Source organism: Nicotiana sylvestris, chromosome 8 (assembly GCF_000393655.2).
Source record: "Nicotiana sylvestris chromosome 8, ASM39365v2, whole genome shotgun sequence".
NCBI lineage: Eukaryota > Viridiplantae > Streptophyta > Magnoliopsida > Solanales > Solanaceae > Nicotiana > Nicotiana sylvestris.
Genome location: NC_091064.1, coordinates 171,105,472 through 171,129,052, shown reverse-complemented (window position 1 = coordinate 171,129,052; position 23,581 = coordinate 171,105,472). Strand labels below are relative to the sequence as shown.

Sequence of the window (23,581 nt, the reverse complement as noted above, 5' to 3'; positions counted from 1 at the left end):
ATGATTTTGTTGAAGTAATATGACTCTGAACATGTCAGACCTTATATAGAATGTGTTGAGTGAATCAGTGTTTGCATCTTACACTTCATCATGTAATTTAGGTCAAAAGGGACTGTGTTAAGACTATTTTTTGTTAGTTGGTTTTATTTTTTCCCTTATGAGTCACTTTTGGACATGAGTTGTTAGTGGTATTCAAAGCTTTGGGGTGTGTTAGTTACTGGATAGTGATGGTATTCAGTAATACATCTTTATTTGTCAATTGTGGTTGTTTTGCACCACCCTAAGTTCGATATTGAGGCTAGGGTCCTCAGTTCTGCTCTTTAAATGATCTGAGCTATTTAAGCTTTGGAGGTGAATTCTTTTGCAGAAAAGTGGCTTGTCATTGCTGCTTGGGCCTGTTTCTCAGGCCCAGTAATTCTTTATTCTCTTCATAAACAGGCTTGGCTAGTAGGTGCTAAAATAGAGACAGAAGTTTAATTATGCAATTTGTGTTAATTAGTTAAGGTTTAGAAATAAGTGTTAGTTTAATCTCGCTTTGCTTTTAATCTAAATCAATTAATGTTGGCATGTAACTTGAACGCTAATGTAGCAACATCAAAAAATGATTTAATTGTGGATCTTCAATTATTAATTGTTGGAATTTCTTAAACCAATTTGGTCTGTAAATTTGAACGCCCATCTAGATGTTTTGTGCCGTGTGAGGATTCAAAATGGAGTCCCCTCGTTGGATGAAGCTGGTCCTTTTCAGTTTGGACTCTCTCCTGGGCCTGGCACGGATTGGTACTACTAGTCATTTGGAATAGCCTTGCATTGGTAGGCTACTGGGCCTCATGTTAGGCATAAGCATTAATTTTGAACCATCAGTTTTTTTTATTTTTTTCTTTCTAAAAAAATGTATCATGTTAGTAAAATCCTCGTCCATTAGTGTTTGGATTATTAAGTTCCTTTAAATAGTTGGGAGACGAGCCATGTTAGACAACACAAATAGCTTATGGCCCTCCAAGTTTAATTTGAATTCTTCCTAAAATTTGAATCAAGGTGTGCCATGCCAAACAAAAATGACAATTGCATGGCCCTAGTTTAATTAATCTAGTTTATCCTTAGAATTCGGGGCGGGCCATTTAGCGAATTTTCATGGCCCTCGCAAAATTGCAAACTCGTAGTTGCTTTAGGCGTGTTATGTTAATAATTTACCTTCCTAAACTCGGGTGCACATTTCTATGACCCAAATTCAAATCTCAACAATGTTATATAAAATGTGTTGCGGACTGCGGGTACTTTTATGTGACGTGGTTCAAGACGTGTTTTAGATGACGTTGAATCTTTCTCCTAAAAAATAATTAATTAAAGCAGTTATAAAGTTAAAATTGAACCATAGGTTAAAACATGTATTAAAATCACATAATATGCCAATTATAACAGTTGAGCGACCGTGCTAGAACCACGAAACTCGGGAATGCCTAATACCTTCTCCCAAGTTAACAGAATTCCTTACCCGGATTTCCGTGTTCGCGGATTGTAATACAGAGTCAATCTTTTCCTTATTTTGGGATTTGAACCGGTGACTTGGGACACCATAATTATCCCAAGTGGCGACTCTGAATTTTAATAAAAATGATCCCGTTTCGGTTGTCACTTTAAGTTGGAAAAAACTCCCTTTATACCCTTCCGGGGTGAAGGTAAAAAAGGAAAGTGTGACAGCTCTGGCAACACTGCTGGGGAACGAACCCAGAATCTCTGGTTCAGGGTTCAAGAATTCGAGCTTAGAATAATTGTTATAATTGGCTTTGTTTATTATCTGATTTTATTACATGTTTGGGCCTAATGTACTAAATGTTGCTTTTTACCGCTTTGATACAATTTGAACTGTATATATAAACTGCTACGAAACCCCTCTCTTCTCTCTCTTGAGGAGTGCACGCTGGCGTGACTTCTTTCTGTTAGTGTCATATCCCAAATAGAACTAGGCTCGGACAAGTTACAAAGCCGGTTGATCTTTTGGTTACCGGTACACAGCCCCACCTCGGCTCGAGTTGTCCGCTCGGGTAAGACAGGTCTAGAATAATAAACCCAAGTTTTTAAACCTAGTATAACAAGACCTCGTGTCGGATCCCTGGTAGGAACGCTTATCTGCATCATGTGCATTTGACTTTGGAGGCTCAACACATGGGTTGGGTCTGTCTAGGACAGGTGTACCCGAAATGAAAAAAACCATCCTGATGCATCCTACTTGCTACTTGTGCATTCATTTGCTTCAGATTTGCATGTTGACCGGTTTATAGGGGAAAGGTTGAGAGAAGGAAGGTCAATGTGAGGGTTAAGAAAGATAATTGCTTTTTTTTTTTGAAAAACTGATGTCCAAGACATACCAAAACTCTGTCGAAATTTTCTTTAAAAAAAAGATAAATTTTTGTTTTGTTTTGAAAAAACAGAGAAGAAAAAAAGGGTTGGTTTTTGTTTTGTAAAATTGCCCGAACTACGCCAGTTTTATTCTCACCGGATGTGTACGTAGGCAATCCTCATCGGTTCAAACTTTCTTTTTGCAAAAATAGCCCAAAAGGCATCAAAAGTTTCTTAAATTATTAGAAATAAGTAAGGTGAAGCCATTCTTGTCGAAAATATCCGAATGTTCCCAAAAGGACGCCAAAAGGCTGTTTTTGCAAGAACGTTACCTTTAGTCTCTTTTTTGACATTTTGGCTGGTTGGCAAGCACAACCTTAAAATCTTCTCCCTGGAATTGCTGAAAGGTCGTATTTGCAAAGCCAGGTTTTTATTTTGAAATGAAAATTTGAAAAGAAAAGAGAGAAAAACAGTGTTAACTTTGTTTTTGAGTCAAATGAGTCTTGATTTTGCTTAATCACCCTAATAAATGTGCAGAATGAGCACGAGTCAAGGTTTGCTAATAACAGTCATGAACAAGATCCCTTTGGAGTTGCATATGTGGTGGGAGGAACTGGGAAAATCAAAGCAAGATAAGGTCAATCTACATTTGGGAGGTCTCACCAGGTTTGTTGAAGATATGGCCTAGAGGAGACATCATAAAGCCGTTGGTTACATTTTGGGAACCAGCTTACAATGTCTTGCATTTCTCGAATTTTGAACTCACACCCACCTTGGAAGAGATAGCAGGTTATATGGGAAGTACTGAAGGTCTGAGGCATAAGTATCTGATCGCTCCAAGAGCCGTTAACTCTCACAAATTCATGGATTTGCTAAAAATAAGCAAGGGAGTCTCGTACTCCGATTTGGAGGACGATTTTTCCACTCTATGTTTTATATTCCAGAGGTACGGGCATGTAGGAGGATTCAACAACCCGGAAATTAGGGTTTGTAGCAAAGGAAACCGAGCAAAATGGGATGGGCATAGGCATTTCGCTTTCATGGTAGCTTTCTTAGGCCTCGTGGTGTTTCCCCGGAAAGATGGGAATATCGATCTACGGGTGGCTGGAGTCGTCAAAGTCTTGATTACCAACGCCAAGAGCACACATACCCCTATGATAATATCTGAGATATACCGAGCTCTCACAGCTTATAAAGCTGGGGCAGATTTCTTCGAGGGATACAATTTGCTATTACAGATGTGGATGATCGAACACCTGTGTCACCGCCCTCAGTATATGAGTTATGGGTCTGCAGAGAAAAGTTGCATTGAAGAGTTCTACACAAGGATTTCAGGGTTCAAGTTACCAGAAGGGTTTAGAGATTGGGTATCCTGCCTGCGCTCCATCACTGCGGGGCAAATAGAATGGACACTGGGTTGGCTTCCTGTTGAAGAAATTGTGTATATGCCCGCCACTAATCCTTACTTCCTCCTAATGGGTCTTCGAGGCATTCAGCCTTACGCTCTATACCGGGTGATGAGACAGTTGGGAAGGTGTCAGGTGATGCACCTAGATGAAGATCTTAGTGTTTATGCAGTCGAGGTTAGCTCTGACGGCCAATTTCATGAAGAATTTTTTTTTCTATTTGGAACGAGTGCCAATATTTGATAGCGAACACTCGAGTGCGTGACCTATCTAAAGGCGAGGTCTCACCCACATATCTTGCCTAGTATAGAAAGAAGAACACCACAAGGGCTGAACCTAAAAGACCAGCCAAAAAGCCTCACATTCAGGAATTCGTTGAGGCGTCGCAAGAATAGTGGGCTTGGTTGGCCAAGGAGAATGAGTACGGGGACACAATAGGAAAGCTAGAAAAACAAGTCAGGGATCTTCAGTTTGATAATGGTTTGCAAACCGCGGCGGATGAAGGTGAAAAAAAAGCTAGCCCAAGAAAATGAGTCCCTTCGAGCCCAGATTCGAGAAATGAAAACAGCAGCCAAAAATCCCGCCAGGAGTGCAAAGGATGAAAAGCTTATTAAGAACCTTAGGCAGAAGGTGGATGAGTATGGTTTTGATTTGAACAAAGTAGAAGGTGAACTAGCTAGGGCTCGAACAAAATTGGCTAAGAATGCAGAAGAACGAGCGCGCCTATTTAAACAGTTAAAAGAGAAATACGACAATGAGGTTGTGGGGTTGAAGAAAAAGGTCATAACCATTGAGAACAAAATGATCAAGCAGGCGAAAGACTTTAAGGCTGAGAGAGAACACTGTTATATAGCAATGGCATAGTTAGAAAGAGATTTTCAACAACTTCAAGAATAGAATCAAGTAGCCGAACAAACTTTGGAAGCTAGGGCCCAGCAGATTGGGCGTTTGTTGCAAGAAAAGGATGTCATAAGAGAGAGAGTCAGATGGATTGCCGACTACATCGCGATGAAGTGCAGTAGTTGTGAGGGCATGACTAGATCCATGTTCTTTGCCATTGTAATGACCTTTGTCCGCCGAATAATGGAAGATCTCTACCACCTCCAAGGGGATTTAGCGCATAGGCCCGTGGAGAGACCGAATGATGTCCCACGGGACCCAGGAGTAGTTGAGGCATTGATGTATTCGTGATTTTCATTGGAGTCTGCTAGTCTGTTTTCGAGTCTGTGTTTTCATCTTTCTGTTAGAGTCTGTTAGTCTATTTTGAGTCTGTCGAAGTCTGTTAATTTCTCTTTTCGAGTCTATTGGTTGTTATAATTTGGTAGGATGAGTCGTTGTAATCAAACATTTTATGAAAATTTAAAAATCCCAAAATATTTTATTATTTATTTTTACATTTACCTCCAGAACTACGCTTGGACTGATTCATGCGGGGTCATGATACTTAGGCAATCTCCATAGGATTCGACCATAACCAAAAGAAAGAAAAAAAAAGAGAAAAGAAAAGAAAAAGAGTGGAAAACATAGAAAAAAGGAGAGAAAGGAAAAGAGAAAGAAAATAAGAAACCGTGAGAAGGAAACAATGGCAAAATAAGAGAGAGAAATGAGAGAATAAAAACAAAGGGGATTTATCTACTCTAACAAGGACATTTTCAATTATTCCTTTCGGCCTTTTAGTACTTTGATCAGCTAATTGAAGAGACACTCCAGTACCTTTCATTTCACCAAGTTCTAATTTTCTGAAATTTGAAAAAGGCATTAGATTTATCGAAGCACCTGAATCACATAACGCCTTTTCAAAGTGAGCACCTTCCACGGTACAAGAAATTTTAAAACTTCCCGGATCACCAAGTTTCTGTGGAAGCTTATTTTGAAGTATAACACTATATTTTCTGTAAGCTTAACTACTGAAACTTCTTCCAATTTTCTTTTACTTGAAAAAATTTCTTTAAGAAATTTAGCATATGAAGGTATTTGTGTCAAAGCATCTGTGAAAGGCATGTTAATGTACAATTGCTTCAAAATATCTAGAAACTTTGAAAACTGTTTGTCAAGCTTTTCTCTTTTCATCTTTTGGGGAAAAAGGGAGAGGTACAAAGTGAGAATTTGTTATCAATTCATTTTCTTGTACATTTTTCCTTTTATCTTTTTGTTCTTTTGGAAACTTTGATTCTATTTTATTCTCACCTTCATTTACCTTTTCGACTTCTTGTAGCGTTCCTTCTCTATCTGCATGGATCATCAAGAGATTTACCTGATCGTAGAGAGATGGCTTTGAGGTGTTCTTTTGGGTTTTTCTCAGTGTTGCTTGGTAGAGCACCTTGAATTTGTCCAGACATGAGGGTCGCTAATTGGCTTACCTGCATTTCCAAATTCTTGATAGCTGAATGTTGACTTTCAACCTTCTCGTCAGTTGCCTTAATGAATTTGTACATCAGGTATTCAAGGCTTTGTTGATGAGCTCTTTCAGGCTGCTGCTGATATTGTTGAAAATTCTGTTGCCTTTTATTTTGATTTTGAAAACCAGATGGTCCTTGTACATGTTGCATCTGATTAAAAGGATTACTCCACTGAAATCTTGGATGTTTTTGTACCATGGGACTACCAAATGAGTAATTATTTCTATAACCAATCACATTTACCTGTTCCTCATTTTGCGTTAAAGCTTGACATTCATGATTCGGGTGATTACCTTGACAAATATTACAATTCTCAAGTTGGGATGATGATTGAGCACTTACCTGAAAAGTTTCGACTTTTTGTGTTAAGGTTGCAATTTGTTGTGCTAATGAATTCAAAGCTTCAACTTGATTTACTCCTGCTATTTTCTTGATAACAATTCTGTCAGAGGGCCATGGAACATCATTTACAAAAATTTCATTGAGCAATTTCATGGTTTCTGGAGTGGTTTTGCTCATTATGGATCCTCCTGATGCTGCATCAATAACATTTCTAGCAGAGGGTTAAAGACCATGATAAAAAAAATATAAGATATCAGGATCTTGGATACCGTGGTGTGGGAATTTTCTTAACATTGCTTTTAATCGTTCACATGCTTGGTATAAAGATTTAGAATCTGTCTGCATAAAATTATTGGTTTCTTGCTTCATTTTAAATGTTTTTGCACGTGAAAAATATCTATTAAGAAATTTCTGAGTGATTTGGTCCATGTAGTGATTGAACCTCTAGCAAACTTCGCAACCATATTTTGGCTTTACCTTTTAAAGAAAAAGGAAAAAGTCGCAACCTGATAATGTCTGTTGTGACTCCATTATACCTGCATGTTTCAACTAATTCAAGAAAATCAATTAGATAGTGAGGATCTTCACTCGCATCACCAGTAAATTGGCATGACATCTGAATAGTTTGAATCAAGCATGTGCGAATTTCAAAGTTATTTGCTGCATTTGGTGGTCTCCTTACACTTGATTCTCCTTCAAAATGATCTGGTCTTGCATAATCTCTTAGTATTCTATCACGTCGTGGTACCACTTCATCAAACTGTTCTTCTACTTGATGTGGGGGGAGTTGGTTGTTGTTGTTGTTAAGTTCTTCGTTCTCCATTTTTTCTTGTGAAGAAATTTGAGATCGCGAAACCTGTTCTTTTCGCAACAACCGCAAGGATTTTTCAATTTCAGGATCGTATTCAACTAGTTCTCTCGAGGAGGAACGGGTCATACACTTTCTGAAATTTTTACATAAAAGTCAAAATAATTAAAATAAATCTCAAATTAGTAGTAAAACAATTAATTTGTAGTAGATTTTTCCAATCCCCGGCACCGGCGCCAAAAATTTGACGAGTGTGGTGTATTTGATTTAAACTCGTACTCTGTCAAATAGTAGTATAGAAAGATGTCGAACTCACAGAGATTGGTTTATCTATTCTACAAACGTTTCTTGTTTTAATTACTATTTGAGAAAATCAGAAAGAGTTGAGTTGTGAATTAACTAACTAAAAATGCACGAATAAACCAATAGAAAATATTTTGTTTTTCACAAATATAATAAAAAGGTGTTGGGATCCTGACTTCACTTAATATTTTTATTATATAGTAGATACATTTATCCTTCAACTTCTATTTCTCAGAAATGTATAAATGCCTCTCACGATTACATTTATATATTATTACTATAGTTGAACAATTAAATGCACTCCTCTCGGTTATACAAATTAATCGTTAAAATGGTAATATTAAAGAACCAGAAATATATACTTGAACTAAAACATGCTCTTTTTAGTAAGTCCCTTTCGTTTACTCTACTTGTTATAACTGATTACTACAATATTCACCTCTTTCGATTACAAATAAGTGTAGAATCAATTTTAACATATAAAAGCTAGATGTCACTAAATACAAGTTAACATCTATCAATACCAAAATTGATTATTACTTCTTCTGCCTCTTTTGATTACAGAATTAGTGAGAAGTTAATATGTAGTACGAAATAGATAGATGTTAAAAAAATTAAATAACACCCAACTATAAAGCAGATAAAATTTAAATAAAAAGCTTTAGCTCAAGCATGTGAAATTAATGAATAATATCTACTATTATATAAAAATATTAAGATCCGTCATTTTCCCAACACAAGAAAAGTTACTCCATATTGGATCCAATACCGACAACGGAAATAATCTTGCCCATTAAATAAGAAAATAGAAAGAAATATTCAAGAGAATAATTCTCCCTATTTAATTAAAAACAGGAACTAGAGTAATTTCCAATACTACAATTTATTCGGAACTAGAAATGAAACCAGTGTAATGGCTAAAAGAAGAAATAGAAGCAAAACTAAAGAACAAAGAGAAAGAAAAAAACTTTCTGCTCAATATTACACTTCTCCCCTTTCTTCTTCGCTCCTTCACGGACAATGCCTCTTTATAGGCAAGCCATGACAAGGTTTTAAATTATCTTCTGGATATGACTTGTCAAGGCTGGTTGTGGCCTTGGTTATTAGCTTTTTTGGTTATGGATCGGTTATAGTTTGTTGTAGCCGGTTGTGAGCCGGTTATCCTTTGTCATGGTAGATCATATTTATACAATCTTTCTCTGGATAATTCAGTACTTGAACTTTTCTTGTCTGATATCTCCTTCATTGATGAACTATGAATTTTCTTATTAAATTATGATATTTCCTGCAAAGAAAATTAAAATATTAGTATCTAAAAATTAAATAACAACTTAATTTATACATCAAATTTTATTTAATCAGATATCTGCAATTGACACTATCTCTTCCTCAAAAGGAAGAAATAAAAGAGAGCATGTTGGACTTGTACTTTTTATTGTGTATGCAATAAGCATTTGCTCATTTCCTCTGGCCCTTCAAATATGTTGACATCTCAACATTAGTTCTTTTATATGTTACGCATATGCATGATCAAAAAATTTATTCATAGAGAAGCATATCTGCAATACTATGTTCTCGGCGCATTTGCATGCGGGCATGAAGGATTGATTTCGATTGTTGTACTGAATCTGTTAGTCAATCCTCTGTGTGTTGTGCTGAATCTGTTGGTCAATCCTGCATGTATTTGAATGTTCAGTTTCAATTTGATCGTATGCTATACGAAAGGGTAAAATATAGCCATGCGTATACGACTTTGGTCTTCCAATTTTTCTAGCAAGAATAACTGGGTACTCTCTAAGTTGTTTGAATAGTTTGAATAGTTTGTTTCCATCATGATCAATAAAATCTTCCCAAAGTGTGAATTTGGTTGGTTTTTTCCGGTATAAAATGGTAACAAAATGTTTAATACCTATATTAAATCATCACGGGAATCGTAATGCTTGAGCAGTACAAATCATGAGTAACAATTCGAACATTAAAGGGCTAGAGATGATTAAAAGAAATGAACACATATAGTTTTTTAATGTGTAGCAATTTCGATAATATGAAACAAAAAACTAAGGCTAAACTAAGAAAACTGACCATAAAAAAAAAGATATAGCTACATTGCCGGAGTTTATACACAAAGTGTAGCAGAATGTTTTCAATTCATTACTCATATGTTGCAGAGAATGTTTTCAGTTCATCACTCAGATAACGGAACGTTTTCAGTTGTACAGATTTACTATTTTCCTTTCACTACAAAGGTTTAAGTTTGAATAATATTCTAATGCCAAATTGATATGTTGCAGAGAATGTGTACCACAAACAATATTGCCAGGAGAACATAAAAGGCAAAAGAATGAAGAAGTCGGACCTTGTTCATTCCCGATACTCTTTCGCAAATTCTTGATCAGTCACATGAAAAAAGGATATTAATTCTTTTCTGCCAGAAAGGACCAACTTAAAAAAAGGAGGAAAAAAAGGTCGATGCAATAAATGCTTAAAGACCTTTGAAACTCTTTTGTGTTTTCACTATTTCTGTCCAAATAAAATAATCAAACCAAACTGTGAAGTGGAATGGGGAATAAACCTTTAATCCAGTGAAAATAAAAGTTTCTGGCACTACAAACTTACTGATCATCCATGATGATAAAATCTTGAATTCTCTTCCCGTTTGAAGTATATGTTGAAGAGCTGCCGTTGAGGACAGTAGCAAGGACATCTTGCATTTTAAAATAACAGTGAATAAGTTAAGAGATAACAAATATTACTACATCTAATAATATTAATAATAAATGAATTTTAGATGGAGAAACAATATAGATAGTTAAATGTTCAATTACCAAATTCAGATCCCTCAGGTTGATACTCGAAGTTGTCAAATGGTGTAAGATTTAGCCGCGTTGGCGGGGGCAGTGGATCTTCTGAAGGATTGATAGTTTCCACGGGCTCAACAATCGTGCTCCTATCAATTGTCCAAGTAAATTTGTTAACTAGATTTCCATACATATAATTTGATTCTTTGACTTGTGCAACTGACACCAAGTAAGTGTGGAAAGGACGAAATAAATCTTCAAAATGCGCTATCTCAGCATTGAATATAATGCATTCGACTTGGTTTTCCTATAACAAAATAAGACACAATTAGGATACCCAAATATGCGTTAGTTAACTTTTTCTAGTACTTACTGTTTTCTTGTAACTTGTTAAGCAAATATATAAGCAGCAATAATATTAGTTCATTTACTATTGGCAGAGTTATGAGTCACAAAAGAGCACCTCTTCGTCCTGCAGAATCATTAGTTGATACTTAGTTGATACTTTTTTGTTTTCTCTCTGTTGTCTCTAGGTCTGCCTTTATCAACTACTTAAATTTGTAGGTCCATTCTTCTAATTCTGGAGTAATTGCATTGATGTTAAGTCTTTCTGCCATCTGGATAAAATCTGCAAGCAAACCACGTCATAATATAACAGTGAGCATATGTAACGTTGGCAAGTGAGCGTATGTAACATCGGCAGAATAGATATAATACAAAATGGAAGAGTACATCGAATGATCAAGTTGTACGCCGGACTTACTGTTGGGAATGATGATTTAAGTTAGAGAAAGAGCTTTTTCGATAATTTCATCATAAGACTACATTATATGTGGAATGGTCATCATCGTCATCGGCTGTAGGTGGTCTAATTAATACCTTGACACAGTTAAAACCTTTAGCTCTCGATAAAGCAACGTACAGTTGACCATGAGAAAATACAGGTTCTCGCAAATAAATGCCAACAAAGTCTAAAGTTTGGCCTTGAGCTTTATTTATAGTCATGGCGAAACATAACCGTACTTGAAATTGTGTTCGTTTAAATTGAAGAGGTAGTTTTTCATCTTCGAATGTTAATAGTGGTATTCGAGGAATGAATACATGTGTATTTTAAAATCACCACTGGATATTGTAGCACTGATAACATGATATTTGAAATCATTACATATTAATCGCGTGTCATTGCATAAACCTTCGCAAGGATTCAAATTTCTTAATAATATGATTGGACAGTTTTTTTTAGGGACAATTTATAAGGAGGTAAACCAGGAGGATTTAGAGTGTACAAAAAGTCTTCGTACTTACTTTAATCTTTTGGATCAATTGTTTCATCAGTAGCCAAATATACTTTTTCATTAGTTGGGAATTGAGCAATTAGCAAATCATTTATTTCATCAACAAAGTCGTTCTTTGTAGTTAGAATTGCATGAGAAGTGATAAAGGAAATATTTGAATGAGTTGAATATAAATCAAGATAACTTTAAATAGATTATTCAAGGAATCTTTTTCAGTTGTGAAGGTATAATCAGAGGACGGGGAATTTCAACTTTTCTCTTATCATTCTTTCCTTCTTTTCCATTGCTGATTCTCATAAAATATTCATAGAAAGTTGGGTCAGTTTTTGAACGCTTATTTTCAGACAATTGTAGTTTTTCAAGTTGATGCCAAATTTCAGAACATAGTAAGCTTTCGCGAACAAAATCTTCTTTTTTTTCAACACGAACGACGGGAAGAGTTTGTCTAAAATCACCACTAAATACAACAACCTTTCCACCGAATAGCATATTTGTTTCCATTAAATCTCTCAGAAGCAAATCTAGTGCTTCAATCATTTCCTTTTTTGCCATAGAAATTTCATCCCATACTATTAGTTTCGCATCACGAATCAATGATGCTAGTGAACTTTGTTTACTAATATTGCAACTAAAATTCCCATCAACATCAATAGGTATTTTAAATCGAGAATGAGCAGTTCGACCTCCAGGAAGAAGTGAAGAAGCAATGCCTGAACTTGCAGCCGCTAAAGCTATAAATCCTCTATGTCTCACAGTAGCTAATAAGGCACGATATAAAAAGCTTTTTCCAGTTCCGCCCGGACCATCCATGAAGAATGCTCCGGGTTTAGTTGAAAATATTCTATCAAGGATTATATTGTAAGCTTTTTTTTGTTCAATGTTTAATTTATATGGCAATAATAGATCTTGTTCATTGACGGTAATATTTCTTTCAAAATGTACATCTTTAGCCTCTTTGGCTGCTACAGATGGTTGAATTTTGTCTTTAGTCAGTTCAAATTCGTTGATATCACGACCCATTTAATGAAGAATATCATTAATATAGCTTAACACTTTATAACGAATTTCTCTTGTATGCATGTTCGGGTATTTTTTGAAATCTTCAGACATTGGACTTTCAAATTTTTCCCACAACACTCTTGGGTTAGCGGGATTGCAATAAACTAACAATACAACAAATAAGTGTCTTAAACTGGATGACATTTGGTAACTTACTGCTTCGGACATGCATTCTATTAAATTATTATCACAAAGTAATAGTCCTCTTTTTTCTGCAGCTTCTCTAAATGTGTCACAAGTTACTCCGTTTATAGTTCGTAAATCTTCATACGATTTTAGTCCTCTTACATTCATTAAGAGCAATCTAAGATAGTATTTTTCTCCTTTGGTTGGATGACATGTTACAACTCGGCCAATAGCATATCTTTGTTGGCACGCGACCACATTTTGTACGTTGTTGACCATACAAAGTATTCTAAAAATTCTCGATATAATAAATTCATATTCATAGCATCTTTGTTTTCTCTATTCATTGTAAAAAGTTCAGTTAACATTATTTTTTTAATAATAGGATTATTTACAATTCTGGTAATACTCTCGGTGCTTTTGAAGGAAACAATTTGGTGGCCATTAAGATGGAGCTGAAGATGGTATACAATTGGATTCATTTCACTGATAGGAAAAGCAAATATACGTCATGCTGCCTCTGGTGGTGTTACCCATCTAGCAGATTGGTATTCCTTTATTTCATCTATTTCTATATTCGTATCATTTGGGTGTATGTGGAATGCAATTTTATCATGCCCTTTGCAAATATATTTATAAATGTACTTAACAACTTTAATATCAGAGAAAATCTCCACATTCATATGACAATTAAATTTACAAAGTAAGAATGGATTGTAAGGAACAACTCATGAGTTATCAAAAAGTTATCCTCTAATTTCTACAATCTTTCCTGTATTTCGTCTTCTATAAATAGGATAAGAATTTTTTCCTTTAGTTTTCTGTTCAGCAAACTCCTTTGGATATTTGAATGTACATTGACTCGTTTTTTTCTTCATACAGGGGCTTGTCGGATTTAATTGCCCGCAAGGACCATGCAGCATGTGTTGTGTAACAAGCTTAAATAAATCGGGATTTCTTTTCGGATCTGGCAATTCAGCACATACAAATTGGTCATATGCCTCAGGAGTTAATAGTTTGTATTTTTCATCTAGTATGATAAGGAAATGAGCATGCGGAAGTCCTCGTTTTTGGAATTCTACCGTATACATAAATGCTGCAACTTTACCAAATATTTGTCTTTTTAGTATATCTTTTTTAGCTCTTCTAATTTTTTCCGAAATATTCGACTAACTAAATCAGGTCTATTTTGGACTTCAACTGTCGATATTAAGTTTTCTTCAATTTCTGGCCAAGAAGGGTTACATGTCATAGTTAGAAATATATCGGGTTTTCCAAAACGTTGTACTAATGCTATAGCATCCATGTATCCGCGGCGCATATCTCTTGGACCTCCTGTGAAGCTAAGTGGAGGTATTCTGTTCTTGCCTACATGTGAACCTTCTCTCTCACCATGACGTAAAAGATCTAAAAGTCCCGCTAACACATCCATTCTAAATAAATCTTGATTGAAAGAAGCGAAATCTAATCTTTGAGTTTCAACTTTTATCCATTCGTCTACAACATATTACTGAAATAATCTTCCTGCGTGTAAGATTATATTTTCATCATCTCTTATTTAGAGTTGGTAGCAAACAAGAAACAATTTCTCTTTTTCGTTTGCCTTTTTGCATCACTTCAGCTTCCATATCAAGGAATCCATCAATTGAAGTCATATTTGTTACATTTGGCAATTGTTTGTATTTACAATACATTTGTGTTCTAGAAGGAGTTGTTGGAGGTTTAAGTTTTTTAATACCACAATGCCAACCATTTTGTCCGTACGGGAACAATAATAGATATTGCAATGGGTCATAACAGCCGTAATAATAATTTATCAGCTGGCTTCCATCGCTTTTTGTATAAATTCGAATATGTGGAGTAGGGATACAATTATTGGTATCTTGTTCTACGCATATCCCTGCCACTTCTGATGTAGTTAGGAGGTTGTATATCCGTTGATCTAAACCAGCGTCACACTTAAGCGCAATATAAAAATTTGATAATTGTGGGATATTTATTAAGGATTTTAAAAATATAGAGTAAGGATTGATTTCTAATATTTCCATCAAACTTTTCACAGTACACTTGTTCAATTTATCGGAACATGCCATTCGATTTCTCATTTCATTTTCACTATCAAAGAAATATAATTGTAGATTTCTTCCCTTTTCATTACTTGGTATCAAGTCATTTATGAAATGATACATCTGTCCTTGAACTCGAAATGTGTAAATACCTTTGTTTCTCTTCGCCAATTCTCTGTCGTAGGTTACTCCCAATGATGTGAATGCAAATATATTACTGTATGCTCTTATGTAGGTTCGGAAATGCTTTGATTCCTCAGTATTTCCTAGATATAGATTTCTCAACTCTGTTGGTACTTGGTGTGAACTTAGCTTAACAGTGCCATTGCGACAGCAGAATGCGGGCGGCTCGTATTCAATTTTTTTGGCTCCGCAAAATTTACATTTGGGAACTGTCTTTAACATAATGTATTGAGGTGACACTTGCGTTGTTACTGATACTTTGTTATATTGTTCATGATTTGTATTAGATGTTGATCCTGGCATATAATAACAACAGGTGTAAGTATATCATTTTGATGGTAATCAATACACACATGTATTTCTAATTACATACCACCAAGAAATGATAATCTAGCTATCTAACCTGTTTCGTATAGAGTTGAATATCCCATGAAAGGAGCACACTGCTCGCTTGAACTATTAGCACTCATAGAGGATGATGGGTTAGCAGAACTATTAATAAGTGAGGAGGCAGCATGTTGCCGCCTGCTTGTTTGAGCTTTGTTTGCTCGCGCTCGTGCTAGGAGGACCTCTTTTTTATCGGATTGCATCATTCTATACAGTTCGCGTCGCCTAGCCTTCTTGTCGGCATAGATTTTTTCGAAGTTTTCATTTTTATGACTTTTATTCGGCATTTCAGTCGGCGACTATTCCCTGAATGTGAATATATGTTCAACATGGCTAATATGTATATATTATAGTAATATTTTCAAAGAACCTAGGCAAAAACTCACAATACCTATATGTAATTGATGAGAGATCGACCTTTCGGTTGGAACACTATTGGATAACAGAAGTACACCACAACCACACAATGGAACGCAATAACAGAAAGAATAAATTGACATGGTGAAAGGTCAAAAAGCAAAGAGCAAATGGAAAAGGGAAAAAAGCAATCACTCAAAGACTCACTTCTTTACCAGAAATGAACCAAAAGATGTCAATCTAAAAAACTGTAGTAAAAAGTGAGGTTATAAATGAGAGAAAGGGATCACTCATTCAATTGCAAAATGGCTACGACAAACTTGGCTCATCAATTGCTCGGAGAAGGGGATCTTTTGAAAATTGATCCTAATGGTGTTTATTTATCGTCCACCCACAATCAGCATGCTTAAGAGGAGCTACTAAATATATGCTACTAAAAAATTAGAATGACCAGAAACAAAATTTTTACCAAAGGGATTCAAAATAAACAAAAAAGCACTCCTCCCTCGAAAAAGTGCTGAAATTCATTTCTATTATGCTGCTTCTTGGCCTTCACTTGGTTTCCGTCTATATTTTTTCCATTTAGTTACTATTCGTCTGTGTTTCTCTCAAAATCTGAATGTAAAATTGCAACAGAACCAATGAATACCTAAAATTTTCTTTCTTTTAATCAACCCATGAACAAATACCTAAAATTTTCTTTCTTTTAATAAGGCTTAATACCTAAACGTGCATGTGGGTTAAAACTAATTGGAAGAGCAGAAGAAGGAGAAACAAATACAGAAGTACAAAATTGAAGTTGAAGAGGGCACACAAGAAGTATGAATAGAACCGGTGAAACTTGAGCAAGATCTATAAAACTATACCCAAAAATTTCTTCCTTCAATTTAGGTTTAATACCCATACTAATATCATCAATGGACTGGGAATCTCAACCAAAAAAGTTGCATGTTGGCTGAAACTAATTAAAAAGGCAAAAGAAGGAGAAACAAATACAAAGACAAAACCACAAAATTGAAGTTGAAGAGGAAAGGATTGTTTTTTTATATCAGATGTGTAGCAAAAATTATGGGTAAAATTGATTAAAATCGTACCTGGATGTAGAAGAAATTCGAGGAAGAGGAAGAGAATCGAGAAGTTCAGAAGCTGAAATTTTTACAACCTTAAGCATATTTTATGCAATTGGAGAAAACCTAATATGCGCCTGTAAATCATACACGTAGTGGTTGTGCAGAAACATTAAGACACGTACATTATGTATTTGTAGCATTGGTGTGAAATGACATAAACGCCCCCAAGCTTTTCCAAAAAAGACTCCTAAGCACTCACGTCGAAACCACGTGCTCTTCTATAATATAGTAAAATATCATTGCCATTAATTATTTTTATTTAAAATTCAAAATTAAGTGAAAGTTTTGTTATAATAGGAACTCTTAATATTTAGAATTCAAAATTGAATAATATTTAAATCATATTTATTATTATTATTATTTCCTTGAATTGCATAAAATAATTATAACTCCTTAGTTTAATAAATGTTAAAAGAAGAAAAATCGAAAATTTAATTTCAAATTCCTATTTATCACGATCTAATAACAACTAAATAATGTATATGGACATACAAAGTTACACCGATTGTGACAATTTTGTTTTGAATTAAGGTTTAATCAAAATATCAAGGTATATTTTCTTCTACTTCTAATGATAAGTTCAAATAAAATTACTATATTGTCAATTCAAACGAGAGAAATGAGTTTGAATATAATGATAAACAAGTAAACAAAAAACGATAAAGTCCACAAAGAATAAGTAAGAACTATTTGTTATTAAAATTGATAATATCAGTCCGTGCTCCTTCTATATTCAATGATATTTTAGGTTCGCAAATTTTGTGTCTTTTGCTTTGTAAATATATACGACTTTTAAATCTCTAAATGTTATTAACACTGGTGCTAAAAATATTTCAAAATTCATAATCATATTAGTTAATAACCAAAAACACAAAAGGGATATTGCATTTTGTAAAGAAAAAAACAACACTGTTTTTGAAACCTTGATTTGAAGAAATACTTGAGGGAAAAAGTATGTGTTGTATATTAAGATAAAGCAAGGAAAATATATGATTATATTCTGACAAATAACATTTGTATATGATTATATAACAATTAACGATTGAAAAATCTAATTTTTAGAAGTTGGATTTTCAATTATTCTTCACTTTCACGCGCCTAAAGGAGAGAGTATATATCCACGCTCTTTAACACATCGACGTCCAGAGTGTATCAATTATCAATAGCCAACTTCAGAGGGTAGCTAAGACTACAAATTATTTAGGAATTGTTTTTTAACATACTCTCCATATTTTTTGCTAAGCGGCATAGTCCTTTTAGAATCCATTAATAATAAGTAACTTCATTACAATCTTAACCTCTTACTTCTATATATACACACACACGGTTATGTGCCTGTATAGAAAAAGAAAGCTCCCCCCAAAACGGAAAAGAGTTAATAAAATATATAGCGATTGAATAATACCTTTTGCGATAATAATTTAATATTTTCTATGATTTAATTTTATAACTCAAACACAAATTTAATATAATATTTATATAATTTTATAATTTTATATTCATTGAGATAAGGTACACGCACAATGCGTGTATCCTAAAACTAGTTCAAATAATAACTACGAATAAGCCACCTTAAAATGAAAAAGTTGTAACATTAATATTAAATAAATTACGTGCTACCTATAATAGGTCAAGGTGATTTGATAATGTAAAGTTTATATTACACTACTTGTGTATATAACTTAAACTCCATTTAAAAAATCAAATTCAAATGTGACTAAGTTCTAGAACTAAAAATTTAGAGCATACTATTCATTTAATATAAAACAAAATATTATTTAAGCCCGCCGAAAGTATACATTTTTGGCTATTGTGATCATTTGGTGATCATGGGAATAGTGTTAGTAATTTGTATGCGACAAAATAAAGTTGTATGATTTTAGTGTAAAATACATATAAATATATAACTAACTGTGAAATTTGACCCCTAACTATTAGACTTCAATCTAGCCTAGATATTAAAGACCCTTGGTTGCCAAATTCCACCAACTCTTTTCCCTGAAAGACTTCAATACGCGGAAATAATGCTAGAAGTTGTTCTAGTTTTCATTTTTTTCCTAAATCTCCTCTTTGAAATTATCAGTAATGGTGAAGACAAAAGTGAAATACCTCATTAGAAAGTTTACTATAAAATATTTTCCTCCTAAATCTGTTTAATACTTCTTATATATTTGAAGTGTGATAGCTTGAGTCGTATATCTTTATTAGATGTTCTAGATGTATCATGGTCAGGCAATGGCTTTCTGTTGATCGGTGTGATTAACATAAAGTGGAGGATTTCTCTTTATGGTGAAAATAAAATTGCTCGGTTCACTAGTTAATAAACTTCCAAATTATTGTGCACTTGATTTGGCTATTAAGTACGATTAAAAAATATTGGCTACCACTAGCTAATTTCGTAACGTAGTTTCCAACCCCTAAAATATGTTTCTTAACAAATCAAGTTTATTTCAATTAAACTATCAAGATGGTGGAAAAAAATACTTATAAAAATAATGAGAGATTCAATCATCTAAGAATCAAGATTTTTCAATCGTCTGTACATAAATGCAACATATTTTTGTTTTAAAAGTACCTGATCACATTATGCCTATGCCTTCAAGACCGTTCACTAGGAGTCAAGCCAAAGACCTTCAAATTATTGGGATGCATTTAATGAAATTGAAGATTTAGATGATCTTTTGGAAAAGCCTAATAGAGTCTACAATTTCATTCAAGTGATATTCAAGGATGAAGAGGCTCAATTTCATGTGAAGAGGCCCAATTACAAGTGGAGAGCCCAAACATCTAAGGGTCTTTTTAATCATTATTTAGACCTTAGTATAAATAGAAAATATTACGTCACCTTTCATTTCCTTGATTATATTGAATATTGCTATGTATTTTGTGAGCTTGAAGGTAGACTTGTGGTTGCCTTTGAACTAGCCCTAGAATTTGCAAGAGCTTCCTCTTGAGGTTCTATTAGTGTAGGTGCTTTTGTTGATTGTATTAGGGGTGATTAAGATTTAATTCTAGTTATTACTAATATCTCATCAATATTTGTGTTTTGCTTCCCTCTTTTTTTTATTTGCTTTTCAAGTCCCACTTCTTGTTTTTGCATTTTGATTGTTATCATTTGGTATCAAGAGCTTTGGGTAATTGAGTATTCTAATACTCAATTTTTTCTCTGATTTTGAACCATCAAAAAAAAGAAGGAAAAAAAAATAGAAAAAAAGAAAAGGAAAAACGTTCCCAAGAAGAAAACAAAGAAAGAGCTCCATTTGTTTGGTCTATTAGTTCACTGTCCACAGTTTCAAATTGAATACCTTTGGATGCTAAGATTGCTTGTTATTGGATGAAATTATTGATGGAAATTATTTCTAAGTTATTCTTTTTAATTGAAAATTGAGCTACCATTTGTTTGACAAAGAAAGTTGCAGCTGGGAAGAAGTAAGAACAGTGAACAGTGTAAAGAAAATTATTGCAACCTTGAACTTGAATCTCTTTCATTCATTTCTACTTCTGTTTTAACCTCTTTGATTAGATAACATTAATATTAGTTCATATTAATAGTTAATCTAATTCTTGTGTTCGTTTACTTAATTCGTGCTAATTTCTTTGTGTTTTTCTCTCTTATTCGTTGTGAATTTTTTGGGCTCAAGTCTGAATTTTCTTAAAATCCCGAAGACGGAAAGGACTTGTTGTAAAGTCCTGGGTACTAGTTTGGAGGCGACATTGAGTTTTACCTTTTGAGTGGAAAAAGGCTAGAGCGGTTGAAATTAAAAGAGGGAATTAAAAGTCAATTTTCAAGAGTGAAACACGAGTGATTGAGTGTCATATAACTTGAGTGATTGAGTGATATATAACTTGAGTGTATACACTAAGGGAGCGACTTGGTGAAGACGTTTATCACTAACTTGTTTGTTCATTTTGTAAGAAAGTTCAATATGGGTGAGGGATTTACCAACAACATCAAAAAAAATGTTTGAGGCCATGATGAAGAGATTTGATATGATTGATGGAAGGTTCACAAACACGGAGAATAGGATGCAAGTTCAAGAGGAAAAGGTGAACTACTTGGTGAGTGGAACTCTTCCACATCAACGAGGTGTTGGAACTAGTGCTTCCCATCAACTCCTTCTACTCATTTGGATCCTAATCTAATGCAACAAGGGATCCATGCTCAAGCCACTTATGCCCAAAGAGGGATTCCATTCCCTGAAAATCAACCCCAATGGCAAAAAAGGAGGGTCAATCCATAAAATTGCCAACCACCACAAGAAGAGCACATCAATCTTGAAGAAGAAGAAGATCATGTTCAAAATACAATGAGGCAACAAGCTTGGCAAGGTTATCAATAACCAAGATACAACCATGATGAGCGTGAAAGAGGGTTGAACACCATCAAGATCACCCTTCCACCATTCAAAGGAAGTCATTGTTGGGGGTTTTAACCATTAATGAGGCTTAAAAGAGGGTGAATGGGAAATAGAGGGAAATGAATTTTTAAGTGAAATTTTAAGTTTCCCCCTTGATGAAGGAAAAATGTCCCATATTGGAAGAGGAAAAGGTTTTTTATAGGTATATAAGCAATTGCTCTTTTTCTAGCTCTTAAAGAGTTGAGAAGAAGGCAAGCTTCGCGTCGTCGTCCTCGCTTGCTCGGCTCGGCTTCGGCTTCGGTTTCAGATTCGGATATGGTCAAATGATTGATTGATTAATTTTTTGGACGAAATTTATTTGTTAATAGTAAAATATTAACAGAAATGTTATTAAATATTTGTTTCAATAACAGAATATTAAAATAAATATTAATATTAAATCCTCCAATCCGTTTTTCAGGTGTGTAACTTTTTTTTTTTTGGCAATCCGTTAGGCAAGTGCCTAGGGCTAGTTTTTTTATTAATAGAAGAAAAGAAAAATACAACAATTAGGAAAAGTACAAATAAGGGAGACAATAACATCGGTATTGTTACCCATATGCCTTGGCTATATAATCACTCCTCCGCGCCTCACATTGCCTATGGCAGCCTCATGTAGAGGATTCATGGTGTAGTTGCCTGCAAAGTCTCACGAGGGCATATAATCTTATAGCCGTGTGGATAATTTCCAAAGGCATAGGACCAAGGAAACACAAACCATGCTAAACCTTACCTTACTAATCCTATTGAGGCATAAAAAACCTCACCTACTAGCATGCATGTAAAAAATAAGAACTAGAAAGTACCAAATATTCAATGATCATCACAAAGTTTATAACATACTCTGTGATGATATTACAAATGAGTATACTAATATAATGGTAGAATAAAATGATGAAAGGAATTAAAATGTTGTCCCTTCTTGTCCGAACTTGTAATTTCTTCAAGTTGTAATTCTTTTTCATCACAACCCCAATTCTTCAAGATGTATTCAAAAATCATGATTTCTTTTTTGAACGATTGGACTTTGTAGATGTAGTTGGGGCAGCCTTCTTTTGTTTGGCAACTCTCATTGGAGGTCGCCTAACATTTAAAAAATCGCTGACCTTATCGTCCCAACTATTTTTCCTTGTATGTGCCTTCTTTATTTTTCCACTATGCATAGGTGATAGATCACCTTTTCTTGATGCCTCTGCCCGACATTGATTTAAGATATCATCTTCCTCCCCTTCTTCATATATATTTCTACCTACCAATAGTGGATTTGGCATGTCTTGAGAAATACCCTGAGTCATCAATGTATTGCCAGCTTGTGCAGTAACCAGACTTGCTTTACTTTGTTGTGATTTGTTCCTGCTCATATTCTCATCACCAGTGCTTGAAATAGCATGATTTAAAGCTTTTTTAGGATCAGAACTTACCAATGCATCCAAAAGTTGTCTTTCGTCTAACAAAATAACTGGAGCAGTGGTTACGAGCTGTTGCTGCCCAACCTGTGAAATTGTTACTATTTTGCAATCACCAGTAGGAGTCCTAGCTGTAGCGTTTGGATCATTTTGTTGCTGCTGTTCAATAGGACTTGTATGGATACCTGACATGGCCTGTTTGGTCGATGTTGCACCTATATGAGTTGCAGCTGGCGTACCTTGCCTTGTAGATGTTCTTGCAGTAGCACTTGTTGTCACAGTTTGGAACTGCCCAGATGTTGGTGTTCCTGTTTTTGTTTGATCACCCTTAGGCTTTGTGTTCGAGGTGTTGGGATTAATTTGCTGCTGTTGCACAGTAGTTGTAGGTGTTCCAGCTGCTGCATTTTGAAAAGCTGGAGATGAAGGATTTCTGGGAACGAATGCAGGAGCATTGGAGTTCAAATTGCTCGTTGGACTTGCTGTTGGCACTCGTTCAGATATTACCATCGCTAAGGAATCAAACTCCTCACCTGCACTCTCATGATTAGCCTCACGATCAGCCTCTTCTGATGAATAGCCAGCAAAACCATCTCCCTAATCCTCTTCATCATCATCCTCCCGTTGTTCTTGCCAAAGTTTAGACTTGATAGCCATCAGCCTCAAACTTCCTTGTATAGCATCATTGTTATTCCCCGTTGATAACATAAGTTGCCCAGTTTCACCTTCAACCTCTCCACAATATTCCATTGACTGAGAAGGAACCTCAAAAATAGATTTGT

The 23,581-nt window shown here is 34.8% G+C and overlaps 2 protein-coding genes across 10 annotated transcripts; both read right to left on the bottom strand.

Moving 5' to 3' along the window:
• Positions 1-8,273: 8,273 nt before the first annotated feature.
• LOC104218500 (uncharacterized) lies at positions 8,274-17,080 on the bottom strand. 9 transcript variants are annotated; one of them, XR_011401633.1, is made up of 6 exons: positions 16,964-17,080; positions 10,860-11,024; positions 10,424-10,703; positions 10,215-10,302; positions 9,028-9,985; positions 8,274-8,883 (listed from the first exon to the last, which is right to left on the bottom strand). XR_011401633.1 is itself a non-coding variant. In XM_009769005.2 (6 exons), exons 2-5 carry the CDS (start codon positions 10,878-10,880, stop codon positions 9,960-9,962), a joined length of 453 nt encoding a protein of 150 aa, XP_009767307.1. In that variant the 5' UTR covers positions 10,881-11,024; positions 16,964-17,080; the 3' UTR covers positions 8,274-9,272; positions 9,955-9,959. The 9 variants fall into 9 exon arrangements, 5 of the variants coding, with proteins under 5 accessions (XP_009767307.1, XP_009767309.1, XP_009767306.1 ...); XR_709011.2 differs by having other exon boundaries at positions 9,167-9,985; XR_709012.2 differs by having other exon boundaries at positions 9,167-9,272.
• On the bottom strand, positions 11,899-16,954 carry LOC104218499 (uncharacterized). The gene is made up of 2 exons (XM_009769001.2): positions 15,529-16,954; positions 11,899-15,421 (listed from the first exon to the last, which is right to left on the bottom strand). Exons 1-2 carry the CDS (start codon positions 15,797-15,799, stop codon positions 14,424-14,426), a joined length of 1,269 nt encoding a protein of 422 aa, XP_009767303.1. The 5' UTR covers positions 15,800-16,954; the 3' UTR covers positions 11,899-14,423.
• Positions 17,081-23,581: the final 6,501 nt, after the last annotated feature.

Coding starts and splice junctions, on each gene's coding strand:
- LOC104218500 (XM_009769003.2), bottom strand. CDS start 10,880: ATGATTCTGCAGGACGAAGAG. Junction 10,704..10,859: donor TGATTCTGCAGGACGAAGAG/GTGCTCTTTTGT, acceptor ATTTTGTTATAG/GAAAACCAAGTCGAATGCAT. Junction 9,986..10,214: donor TTTATCATCATGGATGATCA/GTAAGTTTGTAG, acceptor TGACTGATCAAG/AATTTGCGAAAGAGTATCGG.
- LOC104218499 (XM_009769001.2), bottom strand. CDS start 15,799: ATGCCGAATAAAAGTCATAAAAATGAAAACTTCGAAAAAATCTATGCC. Junction 15,422..15,528: donor TTCAACTCTATACGAAACAG/GTTAGATAGCTA, acceptor ATTATATGCCAG/GATCAACATCTAATACAAAT.